General features: G+C 37.6%; 3 protein-coding genes across 3 annotated transcripts; 1 reads left to right on the top strand and 2 right to left on the bottom strand.

Annotated features, from left to right (window-relative positions):
- Positions 1–749: 749 nt before the first annotated feature.
- LOC131775694 (uncharacterized) lies at positions 750–3,893 on the bottom strand. The gene is made up of 2 exons (XM_059091817.2): positions 3,396–3,893; positions 750–2,034 (listed from the first exon to the last, which is right to left on the bottom strand). Exons 1-2 carry the CDS (start codon positions 3,828–3,830, stop codon positions 1,732–1,734), a joined length of 738 nt encoding a protein of 245 aa, XP_058947800.2. The 5' UTR covers positions 3,831–3,893; the 3' UTR covers positions 750–1,731.
- Positions 3,894–9,552: 5,659 nt separating this feature from the next.
- On the top strand, positions 9,553–12,090 carry LOC131775684 (pyrroline-5-carboxylate reductase 1, mitochondrial). The gene has a single exon (XM_059091804.2). It carries the CDS (start codon positions 9,645–9,647, stop codon positions 10,464–10,466), a length of 822 nt encoding a protein of 273 aa, XP_058947787.1. The 5' UTR covers positions 9,553–9,644; the 3' UTR covers positions 10,467–12,090.
- A 966-nt stretch (positions 12,091–13,056) lies between these two features.
- Positions 13,057–19,681, bottom strand: LOC131775678 (mitochondrial ornithine transporter 1-like). Its single transcript, XM_059091799.2, has 5 exons — positions 18,720–19,681; positions 18,188–18,360; positions 16,149–16,240; positions 15,193–15,262; positions 13,057–14,659 (listed from the first exon to the last, which is right to left on the bottom strand). The coding sequence occupies exons 1-5, from the start codon at positions 19,196–19,198 to the stop codon at positions 14,547–14,549; spliced, it is 927 nt and encodes a 308-aa protein (XP_058947782.2). The 5' UTR covers positions 19,199–19,681; the 3' UTR covers positions 13,057–14,546.
- Positions 19,682–20,677: the final 996 nt, after the last annotated feature.

Below are 20,677 nucleotides of genomic sequence, written 5' to 3'. Positions count from 1 at the left end.
TCACTGAGGCACACTTATTCAAATGAAATAAAGGGGTTTTTTTTAATCAAAAGAGGGAAATGATATCTTGAAGAGAAAGACAATTTACTTTAAATGTAAAAGTTTTTCTAGCCATTATGAAAAAGCAACCATCTGTAATCCAAGTATACATGAGCAAGCATGAAAATTATACATTACAAAGATGTGCAGTGCAATACTAGAGAATGACCTTTAAAAAGATTGCAACTGTTTCTGCAGGATATGCTAATTGTCCTCCAGAAGACTTTTTGTATTCTCTTTATAATAATCATGGCTGCTTACAAACATGAACACATCCCAAGAAAATTAATCTCATTAGTACCATAACATGACCACATAACCGAGACATAAAAACTTTAAATCAGATTAGGGCTATGGATGCTTACAAATATGAATAGCTCCCAAGAAATTGATCCTCTAAGTACCATAACATGACTGGATAACTGACACATAAAAACAATTAATCAAATTAGGCCTATCTGGGTTGCCACTACACTTCAACTTTGACCTCTAAAGGAGACCAGGATCTACTTTCTCCTCCCAACAGAAATGATCACCGACTAAAGGAGCGCTTGATTATAAAACAACTTCCCCTTATCACCATTTTAGGAACTGTCTGAAGAACAGTATGGAGAATGTGCATACTGATGTTAAGGTGTTAAGGGTTAGACACCCTATGAAGTTACAACTCTCAAAAGCTTGCTAGTGGTTTGGAATATCAAACAAAAATGTTTCCATGGAATGTTTTGATTCTCTTTATTTCATGAAGCTAAATTACAACCTCACACTTCCAAAATTTAACACCACAGTTGTAACTTGTCCTATTTACCAGTGTCTTATACAGATACATTTTTGTATCTGTTTCTAAATATTTCTATTGGTGACATGCAAGTTATACTCAAAAGAGCTATGTACATGGATTCCTTATACATCTATATTTAAAACTATTACTATTTGATGCTCTTTTTCCTTCCTTTTTACTGGCCAAGAGCACACCACATGACTTATTTCTGGTTGCCTACATAGAGGGGTGTGTCCCTGCAAAGCACTTTAACTGTCTCCTGCCAAAACATTTTTAAAAAAGTTACACTTTTCTTGGAAATGTATGTGATAGTGATTTCATAATGAAAGTATATTGAATTGTTGGTGCTGAATAATAATAAAGCAAGGAAATCATGGTTCCCAAGTTATAGTATCCAATTTAGCACAATGGATTTCAGCCTTTAGTACTTGTCTAATGTCCATACCAATTACCATTGACAACATTCTTTCATTGACAAGGCATTGGGATTCAGGATCAAAATTCCTTGTAATTATAAACTGAAGCAGACATTTGATTCCTCAGAAATACATTAACATTATTATCACCAAAAACAAATTAAGAGTTATCTTCATATAACTTAGATAATGCTTACAACTTATGTACACCACATCCTGTTTATATTTTCCACTAAATATCTCTCAAAGACTTGGACAATGAAACTTATTGTAGTGGCTTTAACATTTGACTTTACTCATAATAGGCCTGATTCAGCACAAAAATTGTGCAAATGTGGAGAACACCACAACCAGTTTTCCAAAATGAGAATTTTCTTTAGTAAAATTGCAGGATAACTTTAAAACCCTTCTCACACCAACACAGTGGAGAAAGTCCAGGAACATCTTGTGTACAGTGAGTAAGTTTCTTTGTACATAACAAGGTACATGTGCCAGCTAAGAATGTTTGGCCCTCATTTCAACAAACATTTTCTTCTTGTAGCATTCTTCATGAAACTGTTTATTGCCATCATTAATCCACTTCCCTGAAAAGCCATTTTCATGATCAACACGGATGACATCAAAGCAGGCACTACAACGTGGTCCTGCATATTGAATGTAGCATTCCTCATGATACTTGCAGCCATTATAAACACCCCAGCTTCCAGAAAGGCCTTTTTCAGGGAATGCAATCAGGGCAAAACAACAATGTTCACATTTTGGCCCCTTGCTTTTCAAATAGCACTCAGAATGATAAGCCTGAAAACAGATCACACAAAAAACAAAATTATTAAACGTAAGGTACCACAACTAAGATGGAACAGTTTGAGGAAGTAGAAAAAGTAAGGGGGGGGGACACATGGACAAGGGGAGAAACTAATTCCTATGCCCTATTCTTCTGACTTTGGCATCTCTGACCCTGACTATTTAAAACACTCCAGATTAATGATTAACAAATGTTTACATTTCTTCATTTCAATTCCATTCCCATCTCCAACCCCTTCCATTCTCATCACCCATACCCATCCTGCATCCTATTCTCCTGCACTCCTACCCTGCTGTCACACTCCACACAAAAAAAAGAAACACCAAAAAAAATAAATAACACTTTCCAAGACTGCATCCCCTGTCTTCCACTAAATTCATCTGAAAGTGATTTATACAATTTCCTAGTCCTTTACTTCTCAATTTTGCTTTGTTTTGTAATGTTCTGTTCTTCTCTCATCACATCTGTTGGTAATGTTTTCCCCTTCATCCAAATTTTTCCACATACTACTTTTCATTAACAGAATACCATCCAACAAAATGGTAGCCCTGTTTTAAACCTAGGGTAATACAACACCATCATCACAAAACTCACATCAATTTTCACCACAAAAATCAAAAGGTCTGGAGCAAATCAGCTTCATGCTTGTGAAAAACAAGTCACCGATGTCTTTTACAGAATTAGTGTAAAATCTGAGTCTACTCAGTTCTATTTTATGCATGGGATTCATTGTGGTAAGAACAAGAAAGTAGCAAACTGTAGGATGATATTTGTTCCAGATGTTGGACAAAACAAAATCATATTATGACATCAACCATGCATATTAAGCGATGACCAAACACAGGGCAGCTAACATATAAACTTGGCATGATGTTTTTCTGCCCTCAAGTCTTGGAAGGTTTTTAAGCTCAAAATTGACTTTCATCTTAAAATAGCCTTCATATACGCTGCACAAGAGTTAAGTTTTCAAACAAATGTTCCCTCAAGGATTGGGAAATGCTGAACCTTAACAAAACACAACTAAATCACAATCTTAGATGGTCATGTGGAATCACTGAGCAAATATCTTAAATGTTCATTAGGGCTTAGAGGCTAAATTTTTTGCCTCTAATAAAAACCAAATACAAATAACTCGATCGATCACTCAAACTGTAACAGTTTTGAGAGAGATGTGCTCAAATATTTTTCCAGTCCAATGCATACTCTTTGGCTCTTAAGCTAAGTTGGCTGATAATGCTCTCGTTCGAATAGCCCTCGATCTAGAATCAAAGATCGAACATCAAAATGGAATTAACAACATAATGTTTACTGCTTGAGTGTGTCTATTGTTATTGTTTAATACAGCATAAGTTACCTTTAAACCTTGCCAAATCATCTCTCCACTAAATCCTTCGCTTTTGTCAGGGCGAATTGGATCAAAACAAGCACAACATCTCTCATCTGCATGATCGGGAAACACGGCTTTCAATTCACCTAAAAGAGTGTCTTTCTCTTGAGTGATATACGGAGGTGGAAGTGGCGTGGGTGAAGCCATAGCTCCTTCTACAGCTTCGGAATAAGGTGGCGGAGCATCGACGTATGATGAAGAGGAAGTTGGAACTTTCTCGTCTTTCGCGGCAGCCATTGAAGAGTTATGTCCCCGAAGTTTTTGTCTTGCGAGCGCTAGATCTCCATTACACTCGCGAAGAACTTTCTCAGCAAGCTCTTTAGGAGCACCTGTCTCGTTTATTAGCGTCGTTAGTGTATTTTCAGAGTCGCTGCCGCCAGGCTTAAAAAGTTTTTTCCACATTTTGCGTCCTATGTAAGCGGTGGCTGCACAAAAAGCAGCTGCTTGCAAAACTGAAGAGGTCTGGGTACCAAATACAGCTCCAGTGTCTCTCGTCACTAAGTAAGTGTCTCGTAAGTAATGGGCTCCCGCTCTGGTGTAATTTTTTGCGGACCTAACAAACAGATCTACTTTTATTTCGACTTCTTCAGTTTTTCCTCACTCTAAGATGGAACCCCGAAATGCCACAATTTCAACGTTTACTTTAAAACTGACGATCGATGTAGCTGTATAAACAGCTCGGGAGGAACTGGAATATGATCCAAGCCTGCCCAAAGGCACAAGACATTAACACCTTGTCAGATCACGGACTTCCTGAACCTACGTACTTCCAGTGCCATGGATCAATTTACGAACAGACAGGAGGCGCAGCTATGGGGATTCCAGTTTCTGCTGTTATCTCTGACCTTGACGTGGAGAGTTTTGAAGAACAAGTAGTAACATCATCACCCTAAAAATCCAGGATCTGCAAATGCTATGTAGATGACACCTTCACCATCTTGGCACGTGAGAGCGGAAAAGCTTCCTACAGTATTTAAACCACCAACAGCCTTCCATTCGCTTCACCACGGATGCAGAAAGCAACTGTCTACAACAAAAAGGCATACGCGCTGTTTTCAAGTCAGAGATTACCACGCTAGTACGATTAAAGGATGCCTTAAACCCGGCTAAACAGGATGGCGTAGTCTACAGCATTCGATGTGTGTGCGGGAGCGTCTACATCGGCGGAACTGGGAGATCTATGCAGAAGAGAATCAAGGAGCACGAAAGGGATATCCGACTCGCTAAGACGCAGACCTACGCTTTTTCAGAGCACGCCCACAGCACCGGAAACCGCCTGCTCTAGAACGAAGTAAAGTTTATTTATCGTGATTCCATTTCTACACACGCAGGGTGAAAGAGGAAATTCACATGAGACCTCACCGTAACTACATCAACAGGTACAGTGGGAAAGAAATCTCAGAAGCCTGGGTGCCGACGATCAAAAGAGGAGGAGCCGTGCAGCAGCAGAACACAGAGGGAACCTCATCCGAGAATACACCATGCAATCACAGCCGTGGAATTCCACCCATAATAGCTGAGCACAACAGCATATAGGTTACACGTATTCAATCGACCTCATTACCTGAAGAAAGTGGCAGTATGCAGTTCGATGGGTGGTTCTTCACGCTCTTCGAGAAAAAGAAACCAGGGTCTATCCCCGTCGGAATCTAATTATTCCAGGGAGAACGAAAAGTAAATTGCGTGTGCCAAAAGGCCTAGAAACGATGACGATAACGTAAGCCTTGCCACATCAGACAATGACATGTCTGACATCGCAAACCTCCCAGACAAGACGAGATCAAACACGCCAATGGTGGAAAAAGCCACCGGAGTAGATTTAATGCTCAACTCCCAAGTCGAATGTCCTTCAGGCAGAAACTCCAGGGTATTTCCTGTTGATGCATTCACTTTTAACTTGTCGCGTTCATTACAGCTTTTTTGCGTTTCCATCTTTCAGTGTGATCGCAGCATTTCTGTAAAAAAGTTCAGGAGATACAGTGACTGGGATAGGTGTACTCCCAGGCTGGCCAACTTAGGCATGGCACTCGTAAAGACCAATTAACACCTTCCGAAAATACCATGAAGATGTATCTCACTGCACACCTAGCCCCGATAAAACTGGGGCCACTCAAAAACCTGCGGAAACTCGCGAAGCGAGAGCCTGTTCTTTAGGCAAGCTGAACCTACCAGGATATCCAAAGGAAATACACCCACTCCGCAACTCGCTTCCAGTTCTAGTCTACCAGTTTTAAAGCAACAATCCACAAACATAAAGCCTGCTTCCTGACGCAATCGAGAAACAGCGCCATGACGGAAATCCTCAGGAGAGTGATACAACCATTTGTCAAAGTGATCAATATATCTCAGAACGAAAAATGGATGAGACATCAGTGGACAAAACTACAATTGTCTCGAAAAGATCAACCGAAAAATTAAGAAATTTTTTTTTCTTGTTTGTTGCACCCGCATTAAAAATGTCAAAGCTTTCAAATCCCGTCTAAGTTCGACCTGATAAGCTTATACGACAAATGATCGACAACTTTAACACCGCCTTGTTTATTTAGTCGATATTTAACAATTGGTTCATTCGTCAGCGTGCATTCATCGAGATATGAAGCACGCGGGAAGTTTGGAGAGCACGAAAGATGCGTAAGGGTTGCTCGAGGCGTAGCCGAGAGCAACCCTAGCTTCTCGAGTACTTTCCAAACCTCCCAAGTGCTTCATATATTGATGAACGCACAGCTGACGTATGAACCAATTGTTTTATAACATTTTCAACACGATGGAAAATTTTTTTCCTCGAGGGATTTGTTTGCTGACGTCATGAGCGTGCACAATTGGAATACATAGCACGCTCGCGCAATAGAATTTGGGTAGACAAATTTACCAGCTACGTTATAAATCCGGTTGTTACCAAAGAAAAGATTTTTTCGGCAGTGCGTTCGAAGATTTGTTCGCTTGTTAAGTGTTGATAATGACAGAAATTTGTCCAGTTATACAACTTTTTCCCGTGGGCGGAGATGCGAAGCGCCAATATTAATGAGGACCTGCTCCCAGGCTAGCAAAACTAGGCTTTGATCGATAAACGTCAGCATAGTTCGGAAAGTTTATTTTCGATTGATGCAACAAGGCTTGCACTCTTGTGGTTAGTTTCCGTAGATGTTACACTCCGTCAAAATCGATGAGCTCAGTATCGTCTCAATGGCATTAGCGAGCCAGGAAACCACGGAATGCGTGGGGTATAGAAAAGACACCAAAATAGATCTAACTACTCAAATAAATGTAGACAGTTATCGTCGCAAGTTTCAAAAGAAGTCAAAATAAGCCAAAGTTTGATCTATTTTCATCAGTTAATTACTCTTTATTAATCTATATGACTATAAAATATAGGTGATGGTTACAGCATTTTATGGACTTGCAAACCGGAAATGAGAACATCATCAATCCGTTAGGTCTTCATTTAGTCTACGTGACTTCAGTGTAAAAATAAATTTGTAATTATCAGCCTTTTAATGAAAACCAAGAGTTTTTAATCTCCTGTGAAAACACAATTACTTATTTTTTAAAACTCTTCAGGAGAACTGTACAACGAAAGTACGCAATTTTCATATCTTCCATATAACCAGAAACAAGAGATTATGAACTGTTTGTAATCTCTTGCCAGAAATCGAACGGAGCTTCTGCCACAGTAATACCACGCAAAACAAGATTGTCTACTTTTTCAGGAACATTAAAATATCACCCTACCAAAATTTATTATCAGTGTGTTATTTTGTGCATATTGCCTACGGCTCTTTCGATTTACAAGCACGTCAGATTTAATACTGATCAAGAGAAATATTAATGGTTCATATTTTCTTGATACTGATGCAGTGTAACCTTGTCCCTGATTCAATGTGACCGCCCAGTTAATTAGTTCATATATAACCCAGATGACGATCTATGTAGCCTAGCCCCTTTAAAAGTTATTCATTGACACAATGCCGTATAACCAGTTCTATGTCACAGAAACACCAGTTTTCTAACTCTTCAGGATATTTGTATGTTATGAAGTATTTAGTTAGTTAAGTATGATTTAGTCATTTGCTTACATTTACCATTTATTACTACTTATTTAGGTTTACGCTGTTGTGACGAGTTTCCGAATTATGACTGCCTTGTCTAACTTCAAATAGCGCGTGAACGCGCATAGCTTGTCAAAGAACCTTGCTTTAGACCCATACGTGTTTTCTTGTTTTGGCTTTCGCAGTCAAAATTTATTTGGTTGATCGGAAGCATGACATACATTGTTGTTGATTTGTGAGATTCTTGCACCGAAAAGTGTTTTAGTTAGTGTTCTGACAACTAATGTTTAATCTTCTTAGGTCAGTTAGTCAGTATGCCCACTTAGTCAATATATATGCTTGTTTACTTAGTAGCAGTGCAAGTCAGTTACAAGTAGTCAGAAGTCAGTAAGAAGTTGAGGAGTATCAAGAGTGAGAGAGTGATCGAACAAAGTTAGAGTCAGGCAGCCAGAGGAAAGCAGAGTGAAGTAAATTTGAAGTTATTAGAATCTCAGAGAGCCGACAGATAAAAGAAAAATGAAAAAGAATGGTCGAGACGCCATTGTGCCTTTCGTAAAAACGTATTGTGATCTGCAGCTGGTTTCCTCGTCATTGCGACCCAGCAGTATAAAGAATCCAATATATTTCAGTTCAAGTGAGTGATACAAAATATCTATGTTATCATCATAGCATCGAATCAAAACTGTCTCATGCATATACATTACTAACAATGAATAACTGATACAAGCTTAAATGTTTTCCGAGAGCTTTAAAGGTTATTCAGGTCAACCACTTATAAAGAGACTGGAGAGAGGATAAATTTTCTCGATGCACTCTTCAATTTATGGTCCCTCGGATTAACTGGATTAGGTAACCTCGAAAATTGCTTATTTTCTTTTAGCAGAAAAATAAAATCAATTATCTATATTGATTCTACGTATTAAAAAATTGCGTCAATTTTCACGCGTCAAAAAACTTTCATTGACTAAAGACCACCGAACTGAGTGACTCGCTGGTCGTAAAGGAAGCTCCTATTTTCTATTTCAAGGTCTCTTTGAATGGAAATGATAAGTCAATTTTATCTCCCTCCGTTACTACTGTAAACTGGGTAGAGGTCATTAAATATATTGCTCGCTTCCGGAAAGTTATTTAAGCACAATTTTGTTTTGTTATCAGATTATGATATTAATTTCATCCCGCTAACTTAGTTGCGTCAATAAAGTACTGATGACCGATACTTATCTCGAATAAAATTCCTTGCGGCTAGATCTTCAGAGGGGGGTAAATTTTTAAAGACCTGCCCAGCAACTTCGTCAAAATACTGAAACTAGAGAGCGAGTTTTTTTCGCTCGTCACAAGGATAAAGAAAAAAATCTGTAGCAACTGTGAAGGGAAAAGCTAAAAAAGGGCTAGAAAACGCCTGATTCTCTTGTCCATCAATAGATTACCATAATTGTGCACCATGTCTGTTGAACAATGGTTGACTAATCTTTGACGGATAAAGCCCGCCACATCGATCTGCATAAGAACAGCAGGGTTAAGTTCAATACGAGCTATTTGCCTTGACGATGACGTTCATATGACGATAGATGAATAATTGGTTTCCCTTCCAAATGTTTTAACGATTTTTATTCCTTTCTGTAATCTAATGAATTCAATTTCTTTGTTGCAAAAGAACAAATCCCGCTTATTCTGACGTCATCCATTTTCAGTGAAGAAACATCCGCGCGCCAGCATTTTTACGAAAGAGAAAAATAGGTTTTCTGCCAAAGAATGCAAAATTTGTCATATCAGCTTGGAAATAAAACTTTCTGCAAGATTTAAAGTCTAAAAAACATAGATGTCATTTAAAGAACATCTCCTAAGCCTTACCTCACCCCCCCCCCCCCATTCTTTTAGTTGTTGACATATCACGTTCCTTCAAACGCTTCCTGAGAGAAGAAAAAAAAAAGACTCGAAAAGTGAACATTCACCCGTTGGTACTATTTTCCCAAAGTACTTTCGCGTGACAATTTTGTGACCTGTAAAGGTTCTTTTGTTTTATTGATCGCGCCTGTGATTGGCTTTCAAAGAAAATGCGCGAGTTTTCATTGGACAAATCACCACACAATTCTCTTTGTCGTTGCGAAGGTAGAACAAATTTTGCGAAAAGGTACGAGTGATTCATTTGGAATCTGGTAGCCTTCACACCATGAGTTTAATACCATCATTAGGTTTTATTGGCGGAGGGAAAGCAGCACAAGTTCTTGCTAAAGGATTTTTATCCGCTGGAGTTATCAAGGCAAATGAAATCTTCGCCAGTGCTCCGTCTGAAAGAGACTTGAACCAGTTTCGCACCATGGGCTGTAACGTGAGTAACGATAATAAGTGGGTAATGAAAGAAAGTAATTTTGTGTTCCTCGCAATAAAGGCCAAAGTTTTCCCTGATGTTTTCAAAGAAATTTCTCCTGTGGCAACGAGAAATCATTTATTGGCATCCATTGCGGCTGGAGTTACCTTGGATTATATGCAAAATTCCTTGCCGGGAAGAAGTCGGATTGTTCGAATGATGTTGAACACCCCAGTGCAGTTTCGCGAAGGAGTCACCGCTCTAACATTCGGTAAATTTGCCCGTGAAGAAGATTACACCCTTGTACACCAGCTGATGTCTTCTGTGGGATATAGCTTTGATGTTGACGAAGAACTGATGGATGTGATGACTGCTCTAACCGGTGGTGGGCCAGCCTACCTGTACATGGCGATCGAAGCTTTAGCGGACGGCGCTGTTCGGGCCGGATTGAATCGCCAAGAAGCCATGAAATTAGCGGCTAAAACGTGTGCTGGAGCAGCAAAAATGGTGTTAGAAAGTGGACAACATCCAGGAGAACTGAAAGATGCTGTGTGTTCTGCCGGGGGTTCGACTATAGCTGGAATAAACGCTCTCGAAGAAAGTGGTTTTCGAGGAGCTTTGATGAAAGCTGTTCACGCCGCCACCGAACGTGCTAAAGAACTCGGAAAAAACGGCACACGGTGAAAAAAGCTAAAGAAAGGATAAATTCAGCGTTGAAACGTTTCTCTGGTTTAAATATATGATGAAATATAGCCGAATTGTTGCCATACCGACAAATAAAAATTATATTTTATCGGGAGATTCCTCGGCTCGACCTATGCCACGTGGCTATCCTGTTTACACCAGTGTTACTACGTCAGTCTTCGCGCCAATTGGTCACAAATAACTGTTTAAATATTGACTCTCTGGTGGGATGACACAGAAACAATAACTCTATTTATGACCAGCAGCCACCTGTAGGTGTGTTGCTTCATCGTCTCATTTTGAAAATAGAATTTGAGGAGAAATATATTTATAATCTCCATTGGCCGGGTGAGAAATATATTTTTATCTAGTAGTTGGTTAAACTTTTAAATTTTCCAGTCAAATTGATTTTATTGCTATATTTAGTGCTAGATTAATTTCTGATCTTATGTAGGTTGCCATTGGAACAATTTGTTTGTTTGGGACTACACTATACAGAAAATGCTAACCTTCATGGAAAAACGAAAATTAGATTTCAATTAATTAAAAATTTTTAAAGTTATAAATGTTTAGCTTGTTTACTTGTCTTTCAGTCAAAACACTTGAATTAGGTGCACATAGGACCCTCTAAAAGTTTAATTTATTCAGGTAACGTTGCAATTGGCCGAATACAATATCTACTGTTATGCTATTTTTAACCCTTTCACTTCCAAGATCTCATTTGTAATTCTCAAAACTGTCTGCCATACAATTCTTGGGATGTTAGTTAGAGAATCTGGTACTGGACCAACTAATAATTCCCCAATTTATTTATATATTTTTTTTTGTATGTTTGATATTGTAAAGAGATAATCTTTCAGATATGGTTTGACGCTATTCTGCTTTAAAGATTTAATGAATGTAACTGAAAAGTTACAATTTTTAGACCCAAGTTTCGACACTCCTGTCTAGTGCCTTCATCAGGGGTGATCTAAACACTGCAACAAGAGGTCATTTTATACACTCACTAATTAGCTAGCCTTTTTTCTGAGAAGATGTAAATAGGTGTCAGGAAGTAAGCCACCATCATCATGATATATAGGAACATGGGCGGAGTTGATATGCCAGGCTCCCAGACAAAGGCGCCAGTGGTAATGCCGATAAGTGGTGATAATTTTAGACTTGTCCCACCCAGTTGTATGGTTGGTTAGTCATGTGTGCCCTGATAAAGCTGAATTTTCTTTTTTGCAGAAGAAGACCGCTTTTGATGCTCTTTCAAATGTGTACCAAACTGATGTTTGGTCTGTCCAATATACTCGTGATCAGAGTCGTTGCACTGAATAGAATCAGTAGTGTGGGTTCATTGTTCTTTCATAACAGGGTCTTCACGTTCGGCAAAAATATGCCCCAAAGTCTGAAAAGGTTTTTGAGCTACTCTAACATTGTGGCTATTCAGAATTTTCTTGATGGGTTTCATAACACCCTGAATGTAACACCCCTCAACTCTGCCCATGCTCCTTTAAATCATGATGATGGCGGCTTACTTCCTGACGCCTATTTACAATGTTAGGGTTAGAGCAATAGCTGTCATATAATTAAAGATTCTTGAAAGAGATTGAGCATAATGTGTTGTGTCAGTGGAGAGAGGATCAATTATAATAACTATAATATAATGGTTTCTTGACAGTACTTCCCCTAATTCTAAAAATAAGATATTCTGTGCCTTGAAAGGAAAAAACAGAAAAACCTTATCAAAATGTTCCTAATTTCCAGTCTGGAAGATTTTGTTTTTGAAAATAGTATTTCTCTAGTGGCCCTGGTAAAAGAACCATGGGAAGTTATTTTTCCTCACATTATTTGGCAAGCTATTTGAAACTATGAGCTGAATAGTGTATACTTCCATAAGAACTAACAGTTGAGGAATTGGGGATGATCCTAAGTTATAGGCACCAACCAAGTGTAAATAGACATGCAGGTATTCAAACCAGACCTGGGAGCAGGGTACACAATTAGAGTGCTTGCCTCCCTCTGCTGGCCCAGGTTTGATTCTTAGACCTTATTTCACATTTGGGTTGAGTTTGTTGTTGGTTTTTGTCCTTGGTCTGAGGGTTTTCTCTGTATCTTTGTTTTCCCTCCCACTACAAAAACCAACATTTCAAATAACAATTTGACCTGGAATTAGTGGACAAGAAGAGCCACTGCTAAATTCCCCATTATTGGTATTATTATTTAATCAGTATGTGATATCCATAAGCAAAACACTGGCAAATTATAATAACTGATATGTTCCCTGATACCAGTGTTCAATCAAGTTGTTTTATCATCATAATCATGTTCTTGGGAATCTCTCTGTTAAAGCTCAGGAAAGCAGTCTATCATTTACCAAAAACAGGTGGACTCGAGAACCCATTGCAGCAGTAACATTCCATTTTCCTTGAGGAGATCAATGACCCTTAAAACCCAGAGAGTGACCAGCACTTACCCTTTCCTTACAGTAATACTGCATAATCATTCAATAAAGATAGTTTTGCACTAGTGAAAAAAAGACTCCATAAGTGGGTCATTAACTACGAGGTTAACGCTTTTCACTACATATTTTTTTTTTGTCAAAATCTTTATTAAAACATCAAAATTTCAAGCTTCTGGAGGTTTCTATCCTTTAAAAATAACATAATACTACACAAATAAGTCAAAGATACTGGCAAGTACCATCAGTAAAAAAAAAAAACAAAAAACAAAATCCAACTGACTAGCTTCACAAATGGCTAGATTATGTGACTGATTCAATCTTTACTTTACAGAAGCCACCTTTTCAGGTAATTTGGTTTCATAAATGGAGTTGATAACAGCTACTGCAAAGATGTACTAAAGCTGACATTCTGAGCATCAGAAACTCTTTACAGCGCAAAATTTACAGTATCAACTAAGTCAGTAAATCAGATTATCTTGCAAAACCTTCTGACACAGCACCACAATTTCTTCAGAAACTTACCCTTTTATTCACCTTTTCAGATGGTGAATTTATATTAAAAACAAAGAAAATTAAGAATTTCAGTCATGATGACTTTTGTAGTTATTTTAAAATAGTCACTCATATTTTAAATAATAGCTATAGCATTCAGGATGTTAATAAATAAGCCAGGCCTTAATTTAGCTATTCATTCCTTCATTTAACATCTAACTGAAAATGAAACCATGTTATTGCTGAAATATAAATATATCATTTGCACATAAAAAACCCTACCTAACTACATATATGAATATGAAAGTGATCTTTGCAGTAATGAACACTACTTAAGCAGTAGAAAAAAACTTCAGGCCTGTAGAGAATCTGAACCCATGACCTCTGTGATACTGGAGCAGTTCTCTACCAACTGAGCTAATAAGCCAACTGTGAGCTGGTCATTATGTTGGTTTGTAATAAACCCATGAAGTGATGAATCAACGACTGTGAACTTCAGTTCACATGTATGCTTTAATACATTCACAATCAGTGATTCATCACTCCAAAGGTATATTCCCTTTGCTTTCCTTATAAAAAAAAGAAATATTATTAATATCTTTGCATAATATATGATAAAACTGTTGAATAATTTGTATCAGTAATAACATAGATACTTGTGAAATGCCAGAATTTCTTATCATGGCAAGCAATGAAGATACCAAACTTCTTGTGGTAACAGGATGAATCTACACATTGTTTTCCCTTTTTAAAAGTGCCTTTTTGTGTCTCATTGACATCACTAAAGAAGGATTTATGGTTCCAGTAACATTAGGTTTCAGAAGACAAAATAAATGGTAGATGAGTTAAACAACTTTATCTGTGTGAGCGTATTTCTGCAAGCACATCTTATAAGCAGATGAACTTGATGGCTTTCATTATTACAAATAATTATTGCATCATTATCTATTAAAATGGGCAGATAATTCCTTGCTACCATGCTTGAGTTAAGAGTTTTCTGTTCTATTGCTTATAGTATCTTTTTGCAGTTTCCCTTGGCTCACACAAGAAAATATCACTGTAAGTCAAACAAGACATTTGGCTTTATCCCTACATGTAGCCATCTACTCTACTTAATACTAAGAAGTGAGCAGAATGAATTAAACATTTTCCAGCAGTTTCTGTGTTCCTTCATATGCCACAAACAAAGCTCCGCATGCTGGAAAACATCGTACGAGTGTTGGTCCAAGGCCCTTATACAAAGCTCTTGGCCCTGTATGAAAAAAGATAATCCAAATTAACAAAAATGGAACTTTTGAATAACTGTGGTTTAGCAAACTGTACAATTAAGAATTAACCTTACACCATGAAGCATGAAAATTTTGTGCAATTTGCAACCATTTTGATATTTTTAGGAACAAATTTTCATGAATAACTCTCAAGTTGACACTGAACAAAATTAACTAAATGTCTTGGTGAAATATTTCAATTTTAATAAAAAACATAGAGTTGAAGCACACTCACTGGAAACATTCCATCTATTATCAATAACAAATTTCTCAAAGCAATGACAACACCAGCAGCAACAACAACAACAAATAAACCAAAAAACTTACCCCTAAAACCTGTCTACTTCCAGGGTTTTTTAAAATTAATTAAGGCACCAGATTTAAATGGAAATACATTCCATAGGCCTTTCTATCTGGAGGGAATCATTTTGGCTGGTTGAAAAACTTCAGACAATTAATTACCAGGCAAGTGTCAGTCAACACAGTATTGTGTATATTTTAAATGCACATTACATACCTTCGTTATGAACAATCTGAAACATTGTCTCAAAGAAGCCTGGTACTTTGTCAGAGCCCTGGGTCAGTATCTGCACAGAAAAAAGTTATCAATGTAGGTTTAATCACATAGATCAGCTTACTAGTGCAAGAGCTTACAACCCTTTAAAATGTTTTATCACCCAGAGGTGATTAACATGAAACTTCTTCCCATAACATCCATATATTGTCCAGAAAATAGGTAACAAGAATACTCCAACTTATTGGGTGAAAGTTGTCATCTTGATGTAAGACCAAATTCTCCTTACTGATTTGGAAGGAAATGTGAGGCAGCTAGAAGGGAAAATTAACACTCAGATCTTGGGAGCAAAGGTGACTGACTTCAAATAACCCTTTACACCCTAACATCATTATGCACATTCTCTACACTGTTCTCTATACATTTCCTAAGGTGCTGATGAAGAGAATTTGATTAACAATCAAGAGCTTCCTCAGTTGGCGATCATTGCTTTTATTCTCATGACCTTAAAGTGTGATTCTGGGTGATACTATAGGGAGAAATTTGATGCCAGTCACTCTTAAGGGTCAAAGGGATAAATACAAAATTCTTTCAATTGGTAAAAAAGATTTAACTGGAAAAATTTAGTGATAAAAGCAGACAAAAAAAATTGACTTACTGAGAGTAAGGAAAGCACTGAGAAGTTAAATACTTTTAAAGTCATAGATTTACTTTTTTAGTTGTAAAGTATTTACAGAGCAACAACAGAAGAATAACACTAAAGGAGAAAAGGTTACAAGATCCTTCACCTTTGGATTCTTTAGGATAACTTGTCAAAAAAATAATTACAACTTTAGATAGAAATCAAATATTAAAAGTAATTGCTGAGAACGTAGTGTAACCTTAATGCCTATGAGCAAAAAGGGAGGGAGACTGGATAGCAGAGTGTCAAGGAACAGTGCACATTGCGGTAAAAGTACCTGGATGCGAGACTTGATGACATCAGCAGGAAATATAGCAATCCAGAGAGAAACACCAGCAATACCACCACAAAAAGTAAGCCGCACAGCACCTACAAAAAAGTGTAAAATACATAAACTACAATCACTTAAACTGTTCAGTGATACACCTTTAATGCTCATATTGGAAATGCCAAGTCTAAGGCATGGTAACATACATTAGACCCCTTGAAATGATTAACATGTAACCTCTCCCTACAATATCCATATGTAAACCAGCAAACAGGTAATGAGTATACTTTAACTCATCAGGTACAAATTGTTCTCATGTCTAATGGTAAGTGGTCAAGTCACCCGAGAGTGATCTTGCCTGAAGTCATGTCACCTGAAACCCGAGTCACATTGTCCAAAATTTTAGTCATGTTACCTGAAAGAAAAAGTCAAGTCACCCAGAGAAACAAATACTAAAAACATCAGAATTTCAGTGTACATTTGAGTAACAATTCTAAAAATGTTGTTCATTTCTTACAACAAAGGGAAGCATTGTCCATTTCTAACAATAAATGAAGCATTGTTCATTGGTATGTACTCGTTTCTTACTCACAGACATTTCGTAAGCTTGATAAACTCTTTCTTGGTTTCTAACAACACCACAACGACTTTGACCACACAGAAAATTGATCATATGGTTGGAATTGAAATATGTTTGAGTAACAATTCTAAAAGCGTTAGTCGTTTCTAACTACAAAGGGAAGCGCTGTTCATTTCTAACAACAAAATGAAGTGTTGACCTTTCACCAACTTGTTGAATGCGACAATCGACACTTGTTTACCAAGTTTTTTCATCTGTTATTGATAAGAAAGTCACATATAAACACAACAGAACTTTACTTGTCATGGTATTGTTAAAATAAATAAAGATAAAGTTTCCCAAGCTTACAAAACATATGTGAGTAAGAAACAATTACATACCAAATGAACAACACTTCATTTTGTTTTTAGAAATGAACAACATTTCCCTTCGTTGAAAGGAACAAAAAACACTTTTAGAATCTTCAAGGAGTTGCTTTAATGATAAAAATTTCCCAACTTCATAGCCTATTTACAGTCTGAAATTCTGATGTTTTCAGTATTTGTTTCTTCGGGGAAACATAATTAAAATTTTGGGCAACATGACTCAGGTTTCAGGCGACATGACTTCAGGCGAGATGACTCTTGAGCGACTTGACTGTAAACCTGTCTAAAACCAAATTATTGTAATTACATAACATGGAAATTTGTAGCAGCTAGAGGGGAGAATTGAAAATTAAATCACAGGAGTAAAGGGGTTAATATGTGAGATAAAAGATCAATTAGTGAGTTGAAATTTCATCCTCAGTACTTTTCATATCCAAAATTCCTGAGAAGACTGTTCAAGTTGTACCTCTGAGATTGGGATAAGAGTTCAGTTAGAACCATCTTAGTTCTATCTACACAGATCTTGGTGGCAAACACTGAGTTCACAGTGGCCAGAAATATATTTCATGAAGAGGACAAATGGAAAGACTTTAACATCTTAATACAAGGTGGATTTCACTTTATCTAAAAAAAAATAGTTTTCTGAGTAACTTACAGTTCAACCAGTTGTACTGTCACTCAAACAATAATAAGCAATTTCACTACAGGAAGCAACATGGTCTATTTACGACATAATCTAACTTCAAAACTTGGATATAAATCAACACAAACATACTTAACCCTTCACATCCCAATATCAGTATCCAAATTTTCAATACTCTTCTCTTTGCTTTTCCTTTAGTACTGACAAGGAGAATTTTTTAAAATAATCAAAACTTCTTCAGTCAAATTTTCTTTGATTTTTTTCTAAGATAGTTCTTAGATTATTTCCTATACTTTTATGTTCTTGATTTTGATTCAGTAGCAATGCTATAAATAAAATTAGAAGCAACCCCACTTTCAAGGGTTAAATAAGTTCTAGACTTTTTCAATCCTCAGTGTGGATTCAACATATAATGCAATCACAACATCAAACTAAAATTCAAATTGAAAATAAATCTTACCGAGATCATCAACAGTTTTTCCCTCTGGGGTGAGGAAATATCGGCTCAACTCATAGCCTCCAAAGAAGAAGAAGTAACCAGGTACTTCACGAACCAATGTTGAGGTCATTCCTCGAAAAAGACCCAAAAAACCATCCTCACGAATGATCTGCATTGTCACTTGCACTACACCACTGTGGAGGAATAAAAATGCCTTTTTTTGATCATTCACAAGGGGTTCAATGAAAAAAGACCTCTTACTACCATCTGCAAATATTTTCACTATCAGCAGCAACTTTCAAAAGATGAAATTAGGTTAATTAACCCTTTAACTCCCATGTGTGACCAAAACAGAATTTCTCCTTAAAATATTGATACAATATCAAGCAGACAAGCAATGAGAATGAAGAAGAGTACCAATAAGGGGATTATTAATTGATCCAATACCAAATTCTCCATAGTAACATCATGAGAATGGTATGACAGTAAGTGAGTAAGGAGAATTTCTGGTTAGATCTTGGGAGTGAAAGGGATAAGTAAAGTAAGTTGTTACCTCTTAGCCCCAGTTTTTCCAGCCATAATATTCATTTGATGTTGTGCTTGAAGCCTACATTTCACTAATTCTGTTGGACATAATGCAAACGAAGAGAAGACTGCTGCTCCACTCCCGGCAAACGCTCTATTCAATATACTCAACTCTTTTTCATCTTTCTTCCCCACTAACTTTTTCACTAACGTTAAACATTGACCATAAAATAAGAACAAGACAGAATTTTCCGCAATATTAGCAGCTAATGAAGGGATTGTTCCTGCATATAGTCCACGAAATCCCTCCTGTTTTAATGTCTTAACACCACAGTCGAAGGCAGTTTTGAAAAGCGACGGGAAAGTCTGCATCTTGACCTTAATTGTGTCGAAAGGTTGTCCCGCCATCACACATGCAGTACCCCCAATGGCACCTGCCGTAAAGTCTTTTACCATTCGCTTCATAACACTCAGATCAACATTCATCGCAGACGGGGATTCAACCATATTTCCCTTTAACTATCAACTTTACGTCCGCGTTGTTGTAAACTTGGGCAACAAGCGTGATGAAAAATTGTCTGCGCAGCTGACAGCGCGGGATTCCAAAAATTTCGTCAAGCGACTCAGTTGTAGACAGAAGTTTCTTGAAAATTTACCACCAGGCGTTGAGGATAGATGTCGCACTCCTTGAATATATCAAACACACAAACTCAGCGGCATGTGTAGAGGGAACGTTTCACGAAAGAAATACGAATAAGAATGTACGAAATATCAAAGGTTGGTAATAAAAGTACAGGTCCTCTTTATGAAGTATATCAAAGCCTTCCACAAACTATCGCTTCTGGTCGGGAACAAGCCAAAATATTTCTGTCAGAGAGTTCTTTACACTCCTTTTCCGTAAGGCCTCATCAAAGCCCTCTCGAATGTCCTCAATATAAATGACTGCTAACAAGTCAGTAACACTAGAAGCTATTTAGAGCCCGATATCCTTTTTCCTTTATAGTACTCATGCCTTAGACCTCTGCCAGTCAGTGGGCTCATAATTAGGATCCAGTTCCCGTGGATCCCATGCAGTCCCAATTATTTTGAGCCCAAGGTCATTAGGCTCCTTGTAAGCGGTATGGTCGCAAGAAATATCATTACTTGGAAATCATATCGCTCGAGATTGCGTGAACTACCCTTGAAGTGCGTTGTGGAAAGCGGCGAGTGCGAAGATTTGGCTCGCCAACTGAAAAATATACGATAACCAGAGGGGAAAGTTCAAGATTATTCAATTTACAGTCCCCTTCGTTATACATTTTTTATTCAGTATATGATTAATTTAGAACCATTTTTGTGCATGTCGCATGCATAGATTGTGAACCCTAAAAACATATACTAATCATAGAAACAGACCTTACATCGATCCTGTTTCTGTGCATAAGCCACGGGTAGTTATCTTTTAGGGCAAAGACTTTACATGGAGGGTATTTGAACATGCAGGAAGGCAATAGAAAGCTAACTAACCACCAATGGGCGAGGCCAAAGTTCATTAACATACCTGCCAAATGTAACCCCATAAGACGGTGAAGATTTCGACGTTTCAGATCAGCAGTATGCAGAATGCATGTTACATACGAACTCAGTGAAGGCCTAACTTATCAGAGGATCTCTGTGGTTTAGTGGTAAAGTCACGGAGCGCGTATTTTGAAGGTCTAAGGTGCAATTCCTCATTGGGATACAAAAGTTGTTCGGTGTTCCACGTTTGTAACAAGGCAAAAAAGAAACATCCCTCTCAGTTTTGAGAAATTTCAAGAAGAGAAAGTAAAGTACTCTACCCCACGTCATGTTTCCAACATGCACTAGTTCACCCTTGCATTTCGCGCCAATACATGATTCATACTTTTACCACCAACGAAACACCAAGAAGACGCTATTCTTGCAAATACCAAGCATGATCAAGAATGCGTTGAAACTGCCAGGTGTCCACAGTAATACTTTCGAAGC

Source organism: Pocillopora verrucosa, chromosome 14, assembly GCF_036669915.1.
Source record: "Pocillopora verrucosa isolate sample1 chromosome 14, ASM3666991v2, whole genome shotgun sequence".
Taxonomy (NCBI): Eukaryota; Metazoa; Cnidaria; class Anthozoa; order Scleractinia; family Pocilloporidae; genus Pocillopora; species Pocillopora verrucosa.
This window is presented reverse-complemented; position numbering and strand designations above follow the sequence as displayed.